The sequence below is a fragment of the Triticum urartu genome, chromosome 4 (assembly GCF_003073215.2).
Source record: "Triticum urartu cultivar G1812 chromosome 4, Tu2.1, whole genome shotgun sequence".
NCBI classification, from domain to species: domain Eukaryota; kingdom Viridiplantae; phylum Streptophyta; class Magnoliopsida; order Poales; family Poaceae; genus Triticum; species Triticum urartu.
The window spans coordinates 6,857,303-6,879,036 of NC_053025.1; the positions used below are offsets into that span (position 1 = coordinate 6,857,303).

General features: G+C 44.5%; 2 protein-coding genes across 2 annotated transcripts; one reads left to right on the plus strand and one right to left on the minus strand.

Moving 5' to 3' along the window:
* The first annotated feature begins 7,364 nt into the window (after positions 1 to 7,364).
* On the plus strand, positions 7,365 to 13,065 carry LOC125550181 (pumilio homolog 24-like). The gene is made up of 18 exons (XM_048713113.1): positions 7,365 to 7,677; positions 7,765 to 7,806; positions 7,991 to 8,052; positions 8,131 to 8,209; positions 8,293 to 8,416; positions 8,529 to 8,612; positions 8,763 to 8,883; positions 9,070 to 9,220; positions 9,333 to 9,539; positions 9,804 to 9,875; positions 10,046 to 10,096; positions 10,195 to 10,245; positions 10,339 to 10,446; positions 10,524 to 10,661; positions 11,032 to 11,106; positions 11,262 to 11,503; positions 11,810 to 11,938; positions 12,382 to 13,065. Exons 1-18 carry the CDS (start codon positions 7,492 to 7,494, stop codon positions 12,770 to 12,772), a joined length of 2,313 nt encoding a protein of 770 aa, XP_048569070.1. The 5' UTR covers positions 7,365 to 7,491; the 3' UTR covers positions 12,773 to 13,065.
* A 1,720-nt stretch (positions 13,066 to 14,785) lies between these two features.
* Positions 14,786 to 16,303, minus strand: LOC125554484. The gene is made up of 4 exons (XM_048718029.1): positions 16,169 to 16,303; positions 16,021 to 16,072; positions 15,849 to 15,916; positions 14,786 to 15,358 (listed from the first exon to the last, which is right to left on the minus strand). Exons 1-4 carry the CDS (start codon positions 16,301 to 16,303, stop codon positions 14,786 to 14,788), a joined length of 828 nt encoding a protein of 275 aa, XP_048573986.1.
* Positions 16,304 to 21,734: the final 5,431 nt, after the last annotated feature.

Consider the following 21,734-nt stretch of genomic DNA (forward strand, 5'->3'; position numbering starts at 1 on the left):
TCAAATCCTCGTTTTCTCTTTCAACTAAATTTAACCTCTCGACAATAGGGTCGGTTGGAATTTCCGGTTCAACTACCTCCTACATACAAATATCTATGTCAACTTGATGGGCATAATTTGTCATAAACACGAAATGCAATGAATAGTTTTAAAAGAGAATATACCACATCCGAATCATAACCCGGACGAGGGCCGACGGGGACGGATATCAAAACCATGGCACTATGTATAACAAACAACGTATGGGTAAGATAATTATAGAGTAACTATATATCCAAATCACACAAACATCATTTTTTATATAAAACTTCATGAACAAGAGGCTCACCACAAGGTGGTGTCAGCGACGGGACGTTGCGAGCGATCGACGGTGGTTACGACGGAGATTTAGAAGGTACTAAGTAAACCACACCTACATATGCAAAACTAAGTGTTATTTTTGACCTCAAATTGCATATAAATCAAATACTAGCACATATATATAATTCTCCCAAATTACTAAACTCAAAAATCAATCACTATATAGCATTGCACGAGCTAATCTAGCAATGAGAGATGAAAGGACAAAGTTGCTAACCTTTGTGATCATTTGAATGGATGGGGGCCTTCAAATCTTGACAAATTTTGGGCAAAATGTGTGATGAGCTTGAGAGGAAGAGGGAAAAGAACAGAGAGGAGAGGGGAAATGGGAAGAACAGAGCGAGCTCGGGGTGGACGAAGGGTCTATGTAGGACAAGACCTTTAGTACCGGTTCGTGATACGACCCGGTACTAAAGGTGTTGGAGGGGCCCCGGACTGACAACATCCTGCCACCACTCACTTTAGTACCGGTTCGTGGCACGAACCGGTGCTAAAGGTTCGCCACGAACCGGTACTAATGAGAGCAGTCGGCTAGCCGTTGGAACGGCACTAATGCACACATTAGTGCCGGCTCAAATTCAAACCGGCACTAATGTGCTTCACGTTTGACCCTTTTTCTACTAGTGAAAATGCTAACACCAAGGCAAAAGAGGTGGCGCTAGCAATCATGAGCGTGGTTCGAGAGCTGACAAAAGGAGATGTTTGACCAAGATGACATGAACTAGGCAGGAATCGGTCGTGGACTATGGCCGTTCTTTTTGAACGTTGGCAAGTGTGCCAGCCGCTGCCTTTGTTTCCGGCGAGAAAACTTGGGGGTTGTTCATTTTGAAGGCTGGCAACGGGTGTCGACCGTTGGCTTTGTTGCCGGCGAGAGAACTTGGGGGGTTGATCATTCTATAGGCTGGCAAGCATGCCAGCCGCTGGTTTTTTTTGCCGGCGTGAGCTATGGCCGTTCTTTTTGAACGTTGGCAAGTGTGCCAGCCGCTGCCTTTGTTTCCGGCGAGAAAACTTGGGGGTTGTTCATTTTGAAGGCTGGCAACGGGTGTCGACCGTTGGCTTTGTTGCCGGCGAGAGAACTTGGGGGGTTGATCATTCTATAGGCTGGCAAGCATGCCAGCCGCTGGTTTTTTTTGCCGGCGTGAGAACTCGGGGGGAGGGGGGTTGATCATTTTGTAGGCTGGTCTGGCTAGCATGAACTATGGCTGCTAGCATGAACTACGACCCTGGTGACAAAATTTCATTTCCATTGATCCATAGTTCCACACGAAACAAATATTGCCACAATACTTGTCAAAAGAAATGCTCATGTCCCTTACTAAAAACATCACACCAATACTTTGCAAAAGAATATGATATAACATCACACCACACGTATAGACATATGTAGAACCTGTTTTGCACTTACCGAAACAAAAACTCTCGCGTTTGCACCAGAAATCAAGATCTAGATGACAAAGCCACCACACTTAGTTCTCTCAGACCACATTGCATTCACTTCAAACATTATAGTAACCCAAACATAGGTTTCGAAGCATAATGTAATGATCCACAATTTCATGGGAAACTTACACCATAGAAGACTCCCCTACTTGTAAAAGCAAAGCATAACGCATGATCCGGGCATGCGTACATCGTTTGTGCATTTGGATTGGTCAATTGTTATTATCAAGTTCCACCACTGGCATAGCTTTTTTAGCCACATTGATAGGCATGCACCTTTCGACGTGCTACAATGGGTATTAACTGCTCGTCACGAGGATGGAGCATGCATGACACACACAGATGATGAAACAAATTAATTGTGCTTGTGAAATTGGAAGAATGAAAGATATTTGTTGTTGTAACTTCTTCTCTGCCTAATGGAGTGGGAGAATGAAGATATCAAGGGGGAGTGGGCGGTTCTAAAAAGAGCGAAGGGTCAAACATAGGAATACCCCATCTATTTTAGAGGAACTTGATGATTTCCCCGCGCGTTGCTACGGGATTTTAAATATTAATTTTGGATAAATTCTGTATAAATGAAATGATCTAAATCAAAAACTATTATTTTCAGAAGTAATTGTCTGTGGACAAAGAGTATGCATGTACGTTGAGTCATCGGAGATGGAAAAATTAAATTGGGGTACGCATGTGCCATAATTGTTTTAGTGGATGATGAAATGACACATTTGGTGACATGGAGGGTTGTATGTTGAGATAATTAGAGTTAGCGGGAAACAACTATTTAGATATAATAGATGAGGGAGTATGCTAGAATGTGCTTGGCTCGCGGGTGTATTGAGTTGCTGCTTGTCCTGCTTTTCAGGGCACTTGATGTAGGAAGGTGTTGTGGTGACGTGCCATAGTACAAGTCACATGTGTAATCAACACAGCAGCGAAGATGCAATAATTGTAAGCCTACCTTTCTCTTTTATAAAAGACTTGAGAGATACATAGCACAGAAATGACGTCATGTATCCTATGATAAGTGAATAGCCCAGAAACCTTTGATTATGAGATTGGTCCTCCTGTAGGCCACATGCTATGAGTACTTTGGACGAAGATTTCCCTGACCCTTTTCCTCTTCTAATTACTAGCACAAATGTTCGTGTGTTGTACAAAAATATATTTAATCACACTCCTCTATCTGAATAAGTATGACCTAAAACATAAGTGATTATTTGATTTATGATCCACATCTATTTCTAGTATGAAGAAAAAAAATATGATTTCAGCCTAAGAAATGTGTTCGGGTTGTGGCTTTCCTAGTTTAAAAGAGGGATGCTTTCCTATTTCAGGTGCTATCCACCCACACTGGTATACTAATTGTATGTTTGTGCATCGCTATGGAGAAAAAAAGTATCCCCACATCTTTCTTGATAACAACCACCATGCACCAAAACACCCACTAGAACACCGTAGTTGCGGCACCACATCATCTTGATGGTGCCGTCTGACGAGGAGGTGGACGTGTCTTCTTATCTGACTGCCATCCATCCCGATGATGATGTATCAGAATTGCGCTACAGCGTGATATTATAAGATAGAGACATAGATATTAGATAGACATTCTTGCAATCCAAAAGTCAATGTGTCCTCCTGAATTGTTGGCCCATGTGCCTACGTACAAGCCCAGCTTCTCTCCCTCTCTCTCTCTCTCGCGCGCGCGCACACACTCCTTGCCGCTGCTTCCAATCTGAGGCACATCACCACATGTGTGCACATCGGCAGCGTAAATCCCCGCCCCACCGCCGCTGCATAATTCCCCGTGGCCACCAACTACATCTTCCTAGAGGACTCACTACCTGTGATACCATGTTTTCTCCTCTCGTCAGCCCACAATCACTATCTCTATCTCTACTACTTAAAAAAAATGTAAGGTTTCCGTTTCACCCTCTCCTTCGTCTAAACTCTCTATATATGGTCCCGTTTTCCCTTCTCATGTTTGATTTTTTGTCCCATCTTTGATTTTTCTCCCAAATAATAATATTCTTCTTTGGTAAGTTAACAAAGTCTTACCAAATATGTGCTCAACAATAAGATGGCGTTTTTCTTCCCACCTTTTATCTTTCTCCTAAATAATATTTTCTTTGGCAAATTAATAAATTCTTATCAAGTGCTTAACAATAATATGACATGTAAATCATAGCAATTGCATACAAAAACTTGCTAAGATTTTAGCGCACCAATTTAATAATTGACATTCAATCACGGCCTAATCTATTAGAATATTTTTTTCCAGGGATAATCTACTAGAATGTTTATACTCCTATTGCAACGCATAGACAATTATCTACTCGAGTTATAATCCGTCATTAAATTATCATGCACGTATGAGTGTCATGCAACGTGCAACCCATCTCTCCTTGCATGTGAGAATATATCCTTTGCAGTATGCGCATGCGCGCTCATTGCCAAGGGATCCGGCTTGCCTGCTCCCTCTCCATGCTCCCATCCGTACTCCCACTTAATCCTACAACTGTCTTTTTTCCTTTTTTCTTTCTAATCTAATCATCTCCCTCCTGATTTTAAGGGGGTGGGGGCGAGACTTATTTTGTTGCAATCAAATCAAGCCACATGGACGGGAGCACAAATGGGCATACGACGGGGGAGCAGGCAAGTCTCATCCATTGCCAAGTCCCTCGTCCATTCTCACAGTCCTTTTTAGGTGTCTTGATTGATGATATCCTAGGTAACTTGTGTATATGAGTTGGTGTGAATCGGTCTAAATGAGCGAGGTAGGACTATTTTTAACATGAAAATATCGATGCTGAGTTGGTTGCTTGAGCCACATTTCTTCGACCGGGCCGAAGGTCATGAGTTCAATTTTTCTCAGGTGACTCAGCGGCCCATAAGAAAAGGCCCAACGGTGGAACAACATGATCCAATACGGGTGATGTCTGTGTGTGCGGACGAAAACGCTACTTATGAACAGACTGCGGGTTGATATCTCACAAGTGTGAGGGTGTTTTCGGCAAAAGTGTATGACGGACCAAGAGTATCACCTTTCTTTATTAGTATGTATAAATATAAATTGTTCAAATCTCATGGAAAATAAAGTCAAGACAACCAATGTTCCATCCTTGAGAAAATGCAAGCTAAGTAGAACCAGCATTGCCAGTCCAAATGTCATGTTGCATTGTAGTACATACCAACGCCTCCTTTAGCCATGTGATACCTTCCTCATAGCCTTCCCCGCACGTGTTTCAAAATGGAATATGATGATGCATATTTGCACAGGAAAATATATACTACGACAACATTTCAACAGCTAGCAAAAAGAAACTCCAATTCATGTTTCCATATGTTTCGAAGTAGTGTCAGAGACATTCACAAAGGCTGGAACATCAATCAATCAATGTGATCACAATGGCACTGCGTGAGTACATCTAAATTCTCCAGATGATGATCAAGAGGATTAAGGGTCACACAATGGCCACACTCGTGGAATGAAGTTCACAACTCGCCACCAGGAGCAGTAGTAGTGGATAGATAACCGAACAAGTGGTTTTGCGAGTCTACGAAGCTGAAGGAGCATCTGAGTATTAGGTTCAATGACGACGATTGCATTTTTAGGGCGTTGGTCCCTAGGAGTACCTTCACAAAGACTTGCTAACTCACCAACATGGTTAGGCCAACACCGTTAGAAGAGCAACGATAGCAGCGCGTCGACGACTCATTCTGGTGGTGCTAGTGGTCGTTCGGTGGTCTGGGGACCTTGGTGGATTTTATTATTATTTTTTGTGTGCTTTGTACTTCTAGTGAACTTTTATAATAGGTCTGAATCTTTTGTTGCAAAAATAAAATGAAATAAAAGATGACACTACTACTATTCTCTAGATGACATGAGATGGCGTATAAAACAACCAAAACAAGGTGCGCAATGCTTACTAGGTGGACGATATGGAAAACACCCTCTCAGTAGCATAACAAGGAGTTCATGGCGGTTTCCAGCATGAAGGAGTGGATGTTGTGGTTTTGGGGATCCATGGGTAGTTCTTGGTGCCTTCCATGCCTCCACTATCAACTTTGGATCCCTATTGTGGGGATACAACAAATAAGGCACCCATAAGATTGGATAGTACTAAGAAAAGAAGTAATATGAGGAACATGCTATTCATCTTTTGCTCAGGGAAGCCTAGCTTGCTCCTTATGTAGGACTTGGTGGTAGCATTGAATCATAGTCATGGATCCTTCGGGTTCTGGTAGGTCAATAGTAAAGCATCCCTTGATTATGGGAATTTAAGCAAATGACAAATGACCTATATTTTTTTCCTTTTGAAAAGGAATTACTTTATTTAACTTTTAACATCCACATTAAGATGATGCACCTAGCCAGCACACAACTTGTTTGTTACAAAGTTCATGGAAAATAAAGGTTGTCGACTAATATTTCGTCCCCTAAGAAAGGATGCTAAGTAGAACCAACGCCACATTATCCAAATGTCACGTTGCATTGTGCAGACCCATGCCATCCTTGAGTCGCATGAGACCTGCTCAATGGTCTTCCCTTCATGGATTTTGAGATGGACACAGTTTCACATGGAACAAATATCATGACAATATTTGGCAAAAGAAAGGCCCTTTTGGTTGTTCCCCAACAAAAAGCCATTATGATAATACTTAGAAAAATGACATTGGAACTACTCCCTCCGAGCAAAAATGCAGGTGAGTTTTGGATTTGAAAGGTAAAAAATAATAAGTTTCACCATTACTATAGACCTAGTTAAATACCGTGCATTGCCATGGAATATGAGATAAAATATACAATATACATGTTGTTGAATGAATTCATATGCTTTGTTGCGATGAAACATTTGCCATCTAGTGTTGCCCCCCTTCGCCATTTTGTGTTGCTCCTCAATTCAAGTGATTATCCATCGGCGTTCCATTGACTTCAACGATAGTACGAAAGTACGTGGCCAATCTCATAAAATACAGATTGCTTTGCTCGTCAAATTCATCTCCGCCCCAACAGTTATGCTCATGGTCATCTAACATGAACACATTATTACAGAACCACAATAATAGGTTGCCCCCGACTAATAAGCTCATGGTCATCCAACATTTTTTTTTGCGAAATCATGGTCATCCAACATGAACACAGTATTATAGAACCACAATAATAGACTTGAAATTAGCTATCAACATTTCCACTTTGTTATAAAGAAGATCTTTTCAAACTCATGAACATTTTTTGAATTCCTGAAAAGTTTTTGAATTCATGAACATTTTTTGACTTTTCTGATATTGTTTTTTTAAATTTAATGTTTAAAAGAAAATCATGAACACTTTTAAGAAATCCCATTTTTTTAAAATTCAAGCACATTTTTTTGAAATTCGTGAACATTTTTTCAGAATCACAAACATTTTTAAAAATCGAGAATTTTTTTAAAGTCACAGTTTTTTGGAATTCATGTTTTTTTCTATTCACGAATATTTTTCCATAGTTGTGAATATTTATTGTTATTTGAATTTAAAATAAAAAAATAAAAAAGGAAACTTAAAAAATGAAGAAAAGAAGGGACGGCCCGCACCCCCGCACTGGTCGGGGAATAGGAGCTCCTCGAGCCCCGTCCGGCCTCTTCCTCCGGCGGTACCAGTAAACCCTCGCCCGTCTTCCTCCGTTCGCCGGCACCACCTCACGTCGCCATGGCCGGCGGCGGCGGCCCCCCGGGCTCCAAAAAGCGGAAGCGCGTGGCGGCGAGGAGGTCCAAGGCCAAGCGGGCCAAGGGGAAGAAGCCCTACGAAGCCTCCGCGGCGCGCGGCGGCGGCGGCGGCAGCTCCAAGGAGGAGCCGCGGCCGGCCCCCGCCATGGACGAGCGGGTCGCAGCCGAGGTATGGACATGGTTGGAGCATGGGAATTGGTTTAGAGCATGGGCTGCTTGACTTTGAGCTGAAACCGGAGTCTTGACTCTCTGGCAGGAGATGTCCGAGTCGAGGGAGCCCGATTGCAACCTCGATAAGGTAATTTTTGCTTTCATCATGTTTAAAGTAGCATCAATTCCTGTATGTGATGCCATAATTTGATCCCAGCAGACGAATTGCAATTCCTGCTTCTGCTTGAATCGCCAACTCTGTTCATGATGATTCAGTACCATATTTTGGGCAACTCTAAGTTTGACTGCTCACGGCACCTAAATTTTAACAGGAACTGAAAGTACTATGTGTGAAGTTGAGATACCATAACATGAGCACGAACAGGAGAGGCAGGTAAGTGTCACTATCAAAGTCTTGTGAGTTGTGACATATGTTCAAGTTCTTATGCACATGGATTTGTCATCTGTGCAGGCTAGTTACCGAGGCTCTCCGTAAAATGGATGGGAAATATTTGGAAATTGCTAGATCCCCTACCGCATGTGTTCTTCAAGTGAGTTGATGATATTCATTCTCTATGAACTCGTTGCTTATGGTGTTTTGTTACTTATCCTGATAGCCACCATTTTTTGCCAGTTATGTGTGAAGTGGTGCTCACATTCAGAGAGGGATCCTGTTTTTGTTGCTCTGCAGCCACATTTGCTCGATCTTTCTCTTAATGAACACACTGTTTTCCTTGTGCATAATATCATAAAAATGGGTAAATTTCTCTACGATTCGCTAATAACTCATATGGGTTCATATGTGAGAATGTTGCTTGTTTGTTTGATTACCCTTAGCTTCACTAACACACCTCTTGTTTGTGACTGCAGCCACTAGAAAACAGTTTGCCTCGTTCATCTATTCCCTTCGTGGGCATGTCGCTTCCCTTCTTTGTCACACAATAGGGGCGGCAGGTATGTGTTATTGTCACAAATGGGTAGGAAATCGTCATGTATAGGAGCGGCATGAGTTAATTGTCGAATGCCATTGTATGCATCCGTTTTTATTTGCTATACAAATGGGGTACATGGTAATCTCACATTGAGATGCACTCTTTCTTGCAGTTCTTGACCATGCCTTTTGTCAGGCAACGCGACCTCATAAAAGAAGTTTGTTGTTGGAATTGTACTCCACTGAGCTTCAGCTGTCCAATGACCTGAAAGAAGAAAAACCATGCAGGTTCAGGTTGGCACGCTATAATGTCTTGCCATACATCTGCTTTGAAGTTTCCCCTTAACATTTGTTACTTTTCTGTACAAAACTTAAACTTGGGCGGAGGGAAATATTATTGTGGTCATCCAGTTATCCTGCCACAGGTGGCTGAAGTTATTTGTTTAGTTCAATATACTAAAATTCAACTCTCTTTTTCAGTTTGCTAAACATAATTTCCAAGCTTGGACTACAGAAATCATCTGTCCTGCAGCATATGACTACTGTTGTCCAGCCAGTTCTGGAAAAGGGTATTGTTGAGTATTCCATAGTACACACGGTCATATTGGAGTACTTAACAATTGCAGATAAGGTAAATGTATTTTATTGACGTGATTGACCTATCTTTATAATATAGCTTTCCTTTGTTGGTGAAATGTTTCTTCAGCTTATTGCAGTATCTAATATATGCATGTTCTACGTAGACATCAGCCTTGGACGTGATTCGTCAATTAATCCCCCATCTTACTCAAGGGACATACGCCGTAGATGAACTATCAGGTGTCGCCAGATTTCTAGGGAAATCAGAAGTGGAGAAGAAAAGATCTTCAAAACCACTTCTCATTCAGATCATGCAGACGAAGGAAGGATTAAAATTAGGGCTTGCTTGCCTCAAGCATGGCCTTGCGGAGGTACATTGTCTGTTTTTTTTTCTCTTTCTGTTTTCTTATTGTATATTAAGAGACAGATTTCAGACGGATCACTTGCTTTAACTTTGCCCACTCATCTGTTTTATCCTATGTTTATTTATTAACTTCTGTAGATTCCAGAGACACTAAATAGTCATGCAAATTGAACTGTGCATTACTTAGTGCCTCACGCTGCATATTCTGTAGTATATTTCTTCTCGCTTATTTCCATTGTGCCTTTGCATTTAACATTGTAATGCATTTCAGGATAGGAAGAGGATTATCAAAAGCTTGAAGGGGAGGATTATGAAGCTTGCTCTCAGTGATTATGGATGCCTTGTAAGTGATGTCTATATATGTAATATATTTTAGTGTTTAAATAGGATCGTACTGTGTGAATTGTATGCTTTAACCTATACAAACATCCTCCCAGTGCACAGTAACTTCAGATGGTTTTATGCTTCCAAGCGATTAATCCTCAACTGAACTAACATGCTTTTTTCCTCCAGTTCGTTATTTGTCTTCTCTCCATTGTTGACAACACAGAACTTGTTACTGAGGTTAGTCAGCACCAATCGTTTGCTTGAAGCAATTGTTATGCTGCCATTACAAGCAATCTGAAGAGACAATGCTTATAGCTTGCTTTCAATATTTATAGGTTGTAATTGATGTGTTGAAAAAGCAGTTAAAGGAACTCATATTCGACAAGGTAAAAGCAATTCCAAGCTTCTGATGTGCTTACTTTTATTTGTCAGTTATATGCACATGAGACTATTTATGATGGAGCTCCTTGTTGGAACAGAACGGGAGACACCCATTGCTGCAGCTCTTTCACCCACTTTGTTCACGTTATCTGACTCTGGGTGAATTGTTTTATCTGAATTACAACGTGCCTTCCCTTGTTTCAAAGGCAAGTTACCTATTCTATTAACTCGTAAGTACTTTGAAGAGAAACAGCCCCCCTGAAATTTGCTTATTTTTGTTCAGGTTAACTTTGGTAGTAAGTTGGATGATGTAGCTGACAAAGAACATGGGGGTTCAGAAGACACACTGATTGCATCTGATAGCAAGGAGGACCCGATTAAACGGCGGCAAGAACTGTTGGTGAAAAGTGAGCTTTATGAGGTGATACTCAAAACATGTACTCCCTCCGATCTAAATTAATTGTCACAACTTTAGTACAAAGTTGTACTGAAGCTGCGACAATTGATTTGGATCTGAGGGAGTATTTAACTTTTGATTTATTTATTGAACGGCATTTCTCTTGGAGCATGTACTTCTCCCCCTCAAGGGATCTACATTTATTCTCGCAGCAGTGTAGTATATAGTGTAAAAAATGATCTTATATTTTGGGACGGAGGGAGTATATATAGTCGCAACCTTACCATGCCCCCATCAGTCACATAACACCCCTGATCCCAACATTACCATGCTCCCGTCAGACGCGTAACCCCTAATCCCAGCATTAATGTAGGTGTTCTTTTTTCCTTTGCAGGTTCTCATCGAGACTTGCATTGAAAATGTTGGACAGTTACTTCGAACAAACTTTGGCAAAGATGTACTATATGAGGTAATCTCCTTTGTTTTTGGTGTACACTTAATACAAATGACTCTTAATACGAATGAGTAGTCGACTATTGAAGAGCGTCATGATTGCACATAATTTTGCTTTATAAGAGGTACTGCTGTTATGCTTATGGAGGTTCTGTATTGCCATTTTCCAAGGTTGCTGTAGGTGGAAAAAATAACTTCTTGGAGGGGGTCACTGACAGGATCCACGTACTTCACAATGCTATAGCTTGTGACGCAGCACGCCCGAGGACAGATGACGGTGATGAGCACGCCTTTGATAACTACCACTCCAGCCGCACAATCAGGAGAATGATACTTGATTGTCCTGCATTTGCTGCTACCCTCTGGAAAACAGCCCTCGAAGGGAAATGCAAGTTATATGCAGATGGATTCAGGTACTTCAAAATGACTCATCATCGATATGTCAGTTCTTTAATCTGTTCATCAAATTTGTGAACCATGCAAATGCAACAACAACAAAGTCTTTCAGTCCCAAACAAGTAGGGGTAGGCTAGTGTTGAAACCCATAAGATGTTGAAACCAAGTCATGGTTCTGGCACGTGAACCATGCAAATGCGATGAATAAAGTTTCAACTATTGGTTGCAATTTACATACTACATTGCACTGGTTAGGTGATATTTTGAAGGACAAACAAAGGAATCACACGCTGATATTCTTTTGAATTTGTTGGTTGCTGCAGCTCCATGGTGCTGGCTACCTATCTGGAATCTCCAAATTCCGGGGTGAAGGATCTTGCGAAATCCGAGTTGCAACCGCTCATCGACGGTGGCATACTGAAGCCCCAGGACCATAAAGCAGAGGAGGAGAAGTGAGTTTTCTCGCCATCGCCATCGTCAGCGTCATACTTGAGGCGTATGTTGACTTTTGTCAATCATGTAGCCGAAATATAGTTAACACACTTCTTACGTTCATTGGTGAGGCTTGCGTACGCTTTGACCGGCTTAAGGTGAGGCACGAGCGCCTGCGTTGCCATAATTGGGCAGTGGCAAGCTCATGTGGCTCGCATCTAGCAAAGAACTTACGAGTAGGTTAGAGCATTAGTGTCTAGTCCACTTTCGAATATATTGTGGTGCAAGGTGCCTATTTAAGTAGTAGTTTATTGCTTTCTCTGATGAAAAAGGAGGTTATTCTTTCATTTGTGGTTTTTTAGGAGCATCCCATACCATGCTGCCTTCGTTTCCATAATTGGGCAATGGAACCTCATGTGGCTCGCAACTAGCAATGAACTTACCCTTGTTGCCATATTTTCAGGTCTGCCATGGAGTGTAGCTCCGACGAGTCGTCAGAGCTAAGCGATACAGATACTGGCTACCATGCCAAAAAAGCATACAAGGATTTGAAGTCTGGCAAGCTCGTGGCGAGGTTTGGCACTGACAGGTTTAGATGCCCGTTCTGCCCCGAGAAGAAGCAGCTGGACTACCGTTACCGTGAGCTGATTCGGCATGTCATTGTCGTGGGTGCATCCAGGCGTCCTTGGAAGGTGAGGGCAAACCACCGGGCCCTGGCTAAACATCTCGAGACGGACTATGCTGATGCACCAGGCTCATCCTCAATGCCTCTACGACAAGCTGAGGCACTGTACCTCTCTAAAATAAAGAGAAGTCAAGCTGGGGCAAGATCTACCTGCAAACTAAGCAGATAAGCTGCCGCCTACCTTTGCCCCCACTACTACTCGCGATCTGGAAAACCAAGAGGCAGAGCAAACTATTTTAGGCAGACACAATCAAGTCTACATAAACATATCTTTTACAAAGCCATTTCCATTTGGAAAGGCTCTCTTTTTTAGAACATGGAAAAATATTGGCACATGCAAGTAACACCTACCTCAAAATCACTCACAAGAAGAGGATATCGCTGCCAATTATTGCCTAACAATATATGGCCAAACTACCTTGTAATATAAAGAAAGCAGAAGGAATTAAGCAATGCAACGTACATGCGGTGTAGTTGGGCTCAGCGGCAACATAGCATTCCCCTCCAATGAGGCTGGAGAAGACAAACAAGGACACACGTGGAGTCGTGGGACCAGCACAATGTGGAAGAAAAACTCCGAGAAGTAGGCATGACTCCCCAGAGAAGAAGAGTGAGTTCAAGTCATAGAACCAGATGGTTTCCATGTCACGATGCTACACGGTAGCATTAAAATAGTTTCTGTTCAAAATAGGAGCAGCCCATGGAATGGCACATCTAATTGAGTGAGAGGGCCGAGACTCCCCCTCCCTCCGCAACCCCCGCACTAGTGGGGTTCAACATGGCATCCCCCGGGTTCGGGTAATGCTTGCCCAGACCTGTACCCGTCTCTATATTTTTCGTCCAAACCCATACCCATACATCGGTTTTCAAACTTTTCCGGTACCCGTACCTGGGCAGGTGCGGGTAATCCCCGTGGGTGAAAATACCCATCTCGGCTACCTTACCCAATTCACATTTCACCATGTATTTTTCAGCATTTCCGTATATATGCACAACATTTTAACATGTATACTTCAACATTTCAAATATACACACCACATTTTAGCATGTCAGCACATATATTTCACGATTTACCGGCGATTGAATAAGAAGAATGGTATTATTTCAGAAGTGGATAACAATAAGCATGAACTAGATGGCACTAAACAATGTCCAATTATATTCATGGATGAGTAGCATGTAAGTGAAGTTTTTAGGGAAACATTCATATATGTTATCTTTTCTCAATTACGAGACAAATAAGAGGGACATAATTTTCTCTATTGAAGATGCTTCTGGAACCTCTAAATGATAAAGTGAAAGAGACTATATAATAAGATCAACAAAGTCAGAAGCAAAATCATGAGTTTACAAAACATGATCAACACATTTAAACATGACCCTGCACATGGGGAAGGGGAGGAGATTTTGAGTCGAGGCTTGTATGCACGTACAGGGGTATGAGTATAGCCTTCCCATACCGGTACCGGCCTTACCCGATGGGTACAATTTTTTTCCCATTTATAAACCCACGGGTAATTATTTTTTCCAAACCCTTACCCTAATTAATAGGGTTTTTACCTGTAGGGTTCGTGGGTACCTATTGCCGTGTTGAAGTGGGGTGACGACATTGCAGTGACATCCCATGGTTTCTTCATGCTCGACGGTGTCTTGCTCTGCATTGCACTCTGCTTTTTTAGCTTTGCCCTCTTTGTTTCTTTTTGTGAGGACTGTCTGATTTTCTTTTATCTGCTTTCTAAGATAATTTCATCGACGCTTTCTATCATTTGGCTGTGTGGCTTTATTTATAAAGCGGGGTGCAAATCTGTTTGGAGAAATTCAGTTTCCATATTAGTCTTTTACTAATTTTCAGTCTAGTGATTAGTTTAGAAATGTCTGTAATTGTTAACCGCTAGAAAAGCTGGTTTGCTTTGTCATCCATTACAGACGGTAAATTTGTAACATATTGTGCAGAATAATGCAGTGTGAATTATGAGAAGTGGGTAGCCTAGACTTTCAGTGAGCGGGAGAAATATGAATAAAGATCTTCTGAGCTGTATCGTGTAGTAAAACGTGAGGGAGTTCAAAATGAGAATCCGACTGTCTGATGTCTGCTTCAAAATGAGAATCTGACTTCAAAATGAGAGGAAAAAGAGCGAGTTAATTGGTGCTGTCTGCTGTGACCTGTGAGGCTGTGAGCATATCATATCACCAAGGGCGGTTCGCCCTCGTGGCGTGCTCCGGCGCGGTCCTGACCTGGTACACCGGCGACTCGCAGCTGCCGTTTGTGCACCAGCTCTGGTGGTGGCTGGCCCGCGCGGAGCTCCTCCTCCTCGAACGGCCGGCACTCGGCGAACGACGGCGGGGGCCGGGCGTGCGGGTAGTCCGGGAAGCGCTGCCTGTCGGACGGGTCGAAGAGCGGGAAGGACTGGCGCCTGCGCGCGCCGGCGGCGTTGGCGCGCAGGCAGCCGTCGATGACCCTGCACTCGTCCCGCAGCCGGTTCTGCACCTCCCGCAGCGCCTGCGTCGGCGCGGGCGGCCTCCTCCCGCCGCCACCCTGCTGCTTCGCGACGGAGCCACGGGCCTTGTTGTGCTGCTGCTGTGTGGACGCTGCCTCGGACGACGCCGGCGTCCTCCTGTCGCTGGCGCGCCGCCGGGTGGGCGCGCAGGGCGTCGTGGCGGCCCTCGCACGGTCATGGCACGCGGCGCAGAAGGCCGTGGCCCGCTCGGCGTCGAAGTTCCTCCGGCGCGCCTTGTCCGTCAGGCACGCGTGCGCCTGCGCAACGAAATGCACGCCACGTCAGCGCACTAATACACAGTACAAAGACTTATTTAACCGTTGATGCAACATTACCATCACGTTTGAACTAGTAAAATAATTGTAATTAATCAAATTGAATTGCGCATTCAACCGGAGTTGGTTGGCCTAAACAACAACTCGAATTCGAAGGTGGCCACGATCACGTAGACGTAACTGACGGATCCTCATGGACGACGGATCGATCAAGGTAACAAACGAACGAACAAACTGCCAATCTCTTCCCGTGCGTTTCGGGGCGATCGCAACAACCTACCACTACTCGAGTGATCATCGTCGTTATAAAACTAGTAGGAGGAGTGACAGAAAGGCAGCAGCAACAACATAGAAAGGCAAAGATTCCAAGTGAACCGCAACGCAAGATCATCATGAAAAGGGATGGCACCAGTAGCACCGCCCGACCCAATGCGCGCGCATGCGGAGAGGCGTGCGTAATTACGTACTGTACCTCGGAGACGAGCTTGAAGGCGACCTCCGCCTTGGGGTGCCTGTTCTTGTCCGGGTGCAGCTGCAGAGCTGCACATCACATGAATCAATCAATTTTATTTACCACCGTCAGTGTACAAATGTACGATCAGTAATTAAACGCGGCGATCAACGGTGGCGTGATGTATGCGTACCGAGGTGCCGGTACCGCCGCTTGATGGCGTCCTCCGACGCGGCCTCGCCGATCTGCCATACACGCAGGAGTTAATTAATTAACACGTCCTCCGAAAACAGAGGCGCAGCGAGGAGGAGGAAAGGCGTGCATGCGTAGGTATTGTATACGTACGGCGAGGACGAGGTACAGTCGACGAAGATCGCGCGGCGCGGGGAGCGGCGGCGATGCGGGCAGGACGAGAAGGCCGCCGACGCCGCGCACACCTCGCGGGCCGCCTGCGCCTTCCCGGCCGCGTCCGCCATTGGCGTGACCGGCCGAGCCGGTCGATGGATCGACGTACGGCGGAGCCGAGCACGCGCGCGTGTGTGGTCAAGCAGTTTGTCTGTGTGAAGAGAGGTTTTTGTTGGCGTGACTTGTCCGCCTCGTGGAGTGGGGGTGGGGAGGAGATCGAGGCGAGAGGGAGTGGGAGTGGGAGGGGCGGTTCCGAGGAGGACGAAGGAGTGGAGCCGGAAAGAGCGGGGATTGCGGGTGCATGCAAGTCGTGTCGCCTGCCAGCTTTGTTTTCGAAACCAGGAACAAAAAGCCATCGCATCGCGTCTGTTGCACCGGAAATCGAGATCTACACGACCAAGCCAGCACGCCCGCTGCATTCCTCGGAACAAATTTTCAGGGACTTGCATAGCGTGGCAATGCGGATGCGTCGAGCAGCTGCCTGTCCTGCTTTCCCCGGCATTGTGGCACTCCGCGCTGGAAGGTGCAGGTCGCTGCGCTTCCAGTCACGGATGGGATCGAAGCAGCCGATGGCCACTTTCTGATTGTAGCAGCAGAAACTTACTGAGTTGGCAGCCGGCGATTTCCTCGTCGGCGTTGCTTCTTGTGAACCATCGAGCGAACACGGTTCCTCCTATAGAAGCCCTCCAGGATCCACGGATAATTTCTGATGCCTTCCGTGCCTACGCTGATTCAAATTCGTGTTGTGCGGATACAACATGTAAGGTTGGATAATTCTAACACAAAGAAGTACACGAGGAGCATACTATTCATCCTTTGCCTAGGGGTGCTGGCCTAGCTCGGGTGCACTTTATACAGACTTTAGTGATAGCATTGATATGATGAAGCGATGGATGCACCGGTAGTTCAATAGTTAGGCATCCATTTATTATATGTTCGGTCCTTCGATAGCTCAGAGGATTTTTTTTTTGAGCAAAAGAGAGGCCTCCCTCTTTGATTTCATATAATGAAACCATTTGATCTTAAACATAGTATAAACAATACACACAACATACGAAGTTACGAGCATGCAACAAGATTCAAACTAAGGTTCTATTACAAACCCGAACAACAGGAGACAAAATAAGGCTAAGCGCATGCTAAGGGCAACAAACATCAACCGGTTTTTGCAAGGACCAACACAAAAGGAACGCTAGGACAAAGCAACCTAGAGCCAACGAAACAACCAACAACCAACTTTACATCTCCGCCTCTCGAATTAGCCACCAAGTCGAGGGACTCCAGGTCTTCATCCCTGCAAAGCACGAAACACTTCACTTGCCACTTGCTCGACTAGTCTTGCTCCCAACATCAATATTTTTGCCCTTGCATCCTTTATCTTCAGAATGGACCAATCAGAGATCCAATTACACATTAGTTTCACCAGCACAATCGGATCATAAAATTTCTTTCTATTAAAAATCACGTCATTTCTACCTTCCAGAGAGACCAAAATAGAGCCAAGACCCCGACAAGAACAAGTTTTTTGCCAGGTTTCCGGAAAGTCTTGATCTATCTGTCAAAGAAATCATTAGATTTACAGGGGTAGAATTCAAATCAAAAGCACACTGCAGTAGGCTCCAAATCAACCTAGCAGCATAGCATGAGAGGGAGTTCTTTCTACGGTCTTTCCCACCTCCCCTCGCGTCTTTCCCAGGGAGGCGCCAACGGCACCCCTCGCGCTGCTAGCAACACCCCTACGACACCGGCCCCCCTCACCGTCGCTGCCGTTGACCCTCGTCACGGCGGTGGAGGCTCCCCTCGCCGTCGAAGGTGACTTGGGGTGGTGGAAGATGGAGTCCTCCGCTGGAGCTGCTGGAGCGGCGAGAGTCGGCGCGTCGCCGATCTTCGACGAGGGCGACGACCCTGCGTCAGGGTGGTGGCTGAGACGTTCTCCGAAGCGCCATGACTGGTGGCGGAAGCAGGGCTATGGTGGGTGGTGTTGGACGAAACCCAGATCTGATCTGGGTGGATCTCCCATGCCGCCTACCTAGTTCTTCTTCACAACGTGTTAGGGACGGATCCGGTGAAGTGTCGCTCCTGCGCTGTCGCCGCTTGTCCCGCTGCTGGCCCATGATCGCTGGTCTGTTTGGTATGGCAGATTATGCAGGGTGCCGACCGACGGCGTGGGATAAAGGCGGCGATCATAGGGCACCTCAAGTGACAAGACGAAGATCTGCCTGACGCCTGTTATCCTTGATCTGGCCGAAGTGTCAGGTTTCGGAAGGCTCCACCAGTGAAATTCCATGGGCGCGTTATGCCTGGAGATTGCTGGATCGGGTGGGATTCAGTTGTGCCCACTGGTTTTCCGTTCAGGAGGGAGCGATGTGAAGCTCCGCTATCTGTTGCCATCATGGGATGTGTTTAGTTCCATGGTGAAGTTAGAGGCAGAGAATGTCATGGAAGCCGAGATCGGAGGACTAGTACTGGTGATTGGAGCGTTTGTGGCGATGAGGAACTGATAACCCACAAGTATAGGGGATCGCAACAGTTTTCGAGGGTAGAGTACTCAACCCAAATTTATTGATTCGACACAAGGGGAGCCAAAGAATATTCTCAAGTATTAGCAGCTGAGCTGTCAATTCAACCACACCTGGAAACTTAATACATGCAACAAAGTATTTAGTAGCAAAGTAATATGGTAGTAGTGGTAACGGTAGCAAAGTAATATTTTTGGTTTTATAGTGATTGTAACAGTAGCAGCGGAAAAGTAAATAAGCGAAGAACAATATATGAAAAGCTCGTAGGCAATGGATCGGTGATGGAGAATTATGTCGGATGCGATTATTCATGCAACAGTTATAACATAGGGTGACACGGAACTAGCTCCAATTCATCAATGTAATGCAGGCATGTATTCCAAATATAGTCATACGTGCTTATGGAAAAGAACTTGCATGACATCTTTTGTCCTACCCTCCTGTGGCAGCGGGGTCCTATTGGAAACTAAGGGATATTAAGGCCTCCTTTTAATAGAGTACCAGAACAAAGCATTAACACATAGTGAATACATGAACTCCTCAAACTACGGTCATCACCGGGAGTGGTCCCGATTATTGTCACTTCGAGGTTTCCAGATCATAACACATAGTAGTGACTATAGACTTGCAAGATAGGATCAAGAACTCACATATATTCATGAAAACATAATAGGTTCAGATCTGAAATCATGGCACTCGGGCCCTAGTGACAAGCATTAAGCATAGCAAAGTCATAGCAACATCAATCTCAGAACATAGTGGATACTAGGGATCAAACCCTAACAAAACTGACTCGATTACATGATAAATCTCATCCAACCCATCACCGTCCAGCAGGCCTACAATGGAATTACTCATGCACGACAGTGAGCATCATGAAATTGGTGATGGAGGAAGGTTGATGATGACAACGACAACGGATTCCCCTCTCTGGAGCCCCGAACGGACTCTAGATCAGCCCTCCCGAGAGAGATTAGGACTTGGCGGCGGCTCTGTATCGTAAAACGCGATGAATCCTTCTCTCTGATTTTTTCTCCCCGAACGTGAATATATAGAGCTGGAGTTAACGTCGATGGAGCCGTCAGGGGGGCCACGAGGTAGGGGCGTGCCCAGGGGGGTAGGCACGCCCCCACCCTCGTGGACAGGGTGTGGGCCCCCTGACATGGATTCTTCTTCCAATATTTTTTATATATTCCAAAAATAATCTCTTTTCAGGTCATTTTGAGAACTTTTATTTCTGCACAAAAATAACACCATGGCAATTTTTCTGAAAACAACGTTAGTCCGGGTTAGTTCCATTCAAATCAGGCAAGTTAGAGTCTAAAACAAGGGAAAAAGTGTTTGGAAAAGTAGATACGACGAAGACGTATCAGGAACTTGTTTGGACTTTTAGGTTTCGTAGAAGCGGTATGTAAGTGGGGGCGACAACACAGGTGAAGCTCAAAGTCTTACTGTAGGAACAAAGTATGTCTACTAGAGGGGAGTGAGGGTGAATGGGAGTTTTCAAATTTCTTCCGAAAACTCAAAAACTCTCAGAACACAACAGCGGAAAGAAGGATAACAGATAGCAGTGAGTGAAAGTAAACTATCGAACTAAAACTAAACGCAATCATCGATGAGAATCACATGATGGTAAACATACTAGCAGGGTAACTCGAATGTAGTAGTACGAAGGAATAACCAATGAATCTCGGTGAAGAAAAGGTGTTTGGTAGACCAGTTCGACCTTCTACACAAGGACTACGTCTGGTTGGAGGGGTTGTGATTTAACACAGAAGATAAACTCTCTTCACCCTATTCTCCACGACAATTGGTTCGTCAGCAATGCCGATTACTCGTGGTAGATACTTGAGGTGATCTCTGAACCTTTACATACTGCTTCTTCAAGATCCAAAATCACTGTTGGTCTTTGAAGGAAATGACACCTAACCGTCTAGAGAGTTTGCAGCTCTTAAGAGTAATAGGTTGAGCGTACTGGACATAGATTTGAGTGATGCTAAACCACTATCTAATTCTCGGCTCTAGGTTTTTTTTTCCTGGTGGATTTTAAACTCAAATCACTCTGGAGAGGGGGGTGGCTCAAAAAACCCGTAAGAATCAAATGGAGCAGCCACCAGGCAAAGCCGGTGTGGGGTGGCTATTTATAGCCGCAACCTTCCCTAATGGGAAATGACCATTTTGGACACGCGGTCCAGCCAATGGCCAACTGACACGATTGCAACAGTCGGATTTTTGAAGCAATAGTAACATTACTTGAGGAACAAGTAATGCTAACTCTCCGGTCGGAGTCAAATCTCTCGCAGCGAAGAAGATCACAGTCTCTTCCTGGCAAGTATTTGCTCGAAGCACAAAGAGATTTCTCTCACAACTTTCATAGGGTTGAGTTTAGCATCAGAGAACCAAAGCTTCGAACACTATACCCCTCTTAATAGTACAGCAGTCCTATGACTCAATGAAAGAAAATAAGATAACGAAAAGAATACTACGTCTTTAACTTCCTTCGGCTGCAGTCACTTCCTTCGGAAACCACCGAACCAATTACTTTTGGTCAACAATTTTAGGGGTCACTCTTCACATCATAAACTTCGTGCATAATGCTCACTGCAGTGCATGGCATATTCTTCGGAGTTTATAGCAAACGCCTCATGACTTCAGGGACTTGTTACTCTGTGTGCACTAGCAAACACATTAGTCCCTTACTGTTTATGTCAACAATCTTCAAAACATAAGGAGGCAAATTATTGTACTAACAATCTCCCCCCTTTTGAACGATTTTGACAAAACATATAATCATTGAAGAGTGGAGCCGGAAAGATCAGAGATTGCGGGTGCATGCAAGTCGTGTCGCCTGCCAGCTTTGTTTTCGAATCGAAATGATAAAAACAAAAAGCCCTCGCATCGCGTCTAGCTTTCACCGGCAATCGAGATCTACACGACCGAGCCAGAACGCTCACTTCCAGCGGACCATATTTTCACGGACTTG

Bases quoted from the DNA above. Each gene is read 5' to 3' on its own strand.
- LOC125550181 (XM_048713113.1), top strand. From the start codon at position 7,492: ATGGCCGGCGGCGGCGGCCCCCCGGGCTCCAAAAAGCGGAAGCGCGTG. The intron at 7,678-7,764 runs GTATGGACATGG...ACTCTCTGGCAG, and splicing joins ACGAGCGGGTCGCAGCCGAG to GAGATGTCCGAGTCGAGGGA. The intron at 8,884-9,069 runs GTTGGCACGCTA...TCTCTTTTTCAG, and splicing joins GAAAAACCATGCAGGTTCAG to TTTGCTAAACATAATTTCCA.
- LOC125554484 (XM_048718029.1), bottom strand. From the start codon at position 16,303: ATGGCGGACGCGGCCGGGAAGGCGCAGGCGGCCCGCGAGGTGTGCGCG. The intron at 16,073-16,168 runs GTATACAATACC...CGTGTATGGCAG, and splicing joins GTACCTCGTCCTCGCCGTAC to ATCGGCGAGGCCGCGTCGGA. The intron at 15,917-16,020 runs GTACGCATACAT...TGTGATGTGCAG, and splicing joins GCGGCGGTACCGGCACCTCG to CTCTGCAGCTGCACCCGGAC.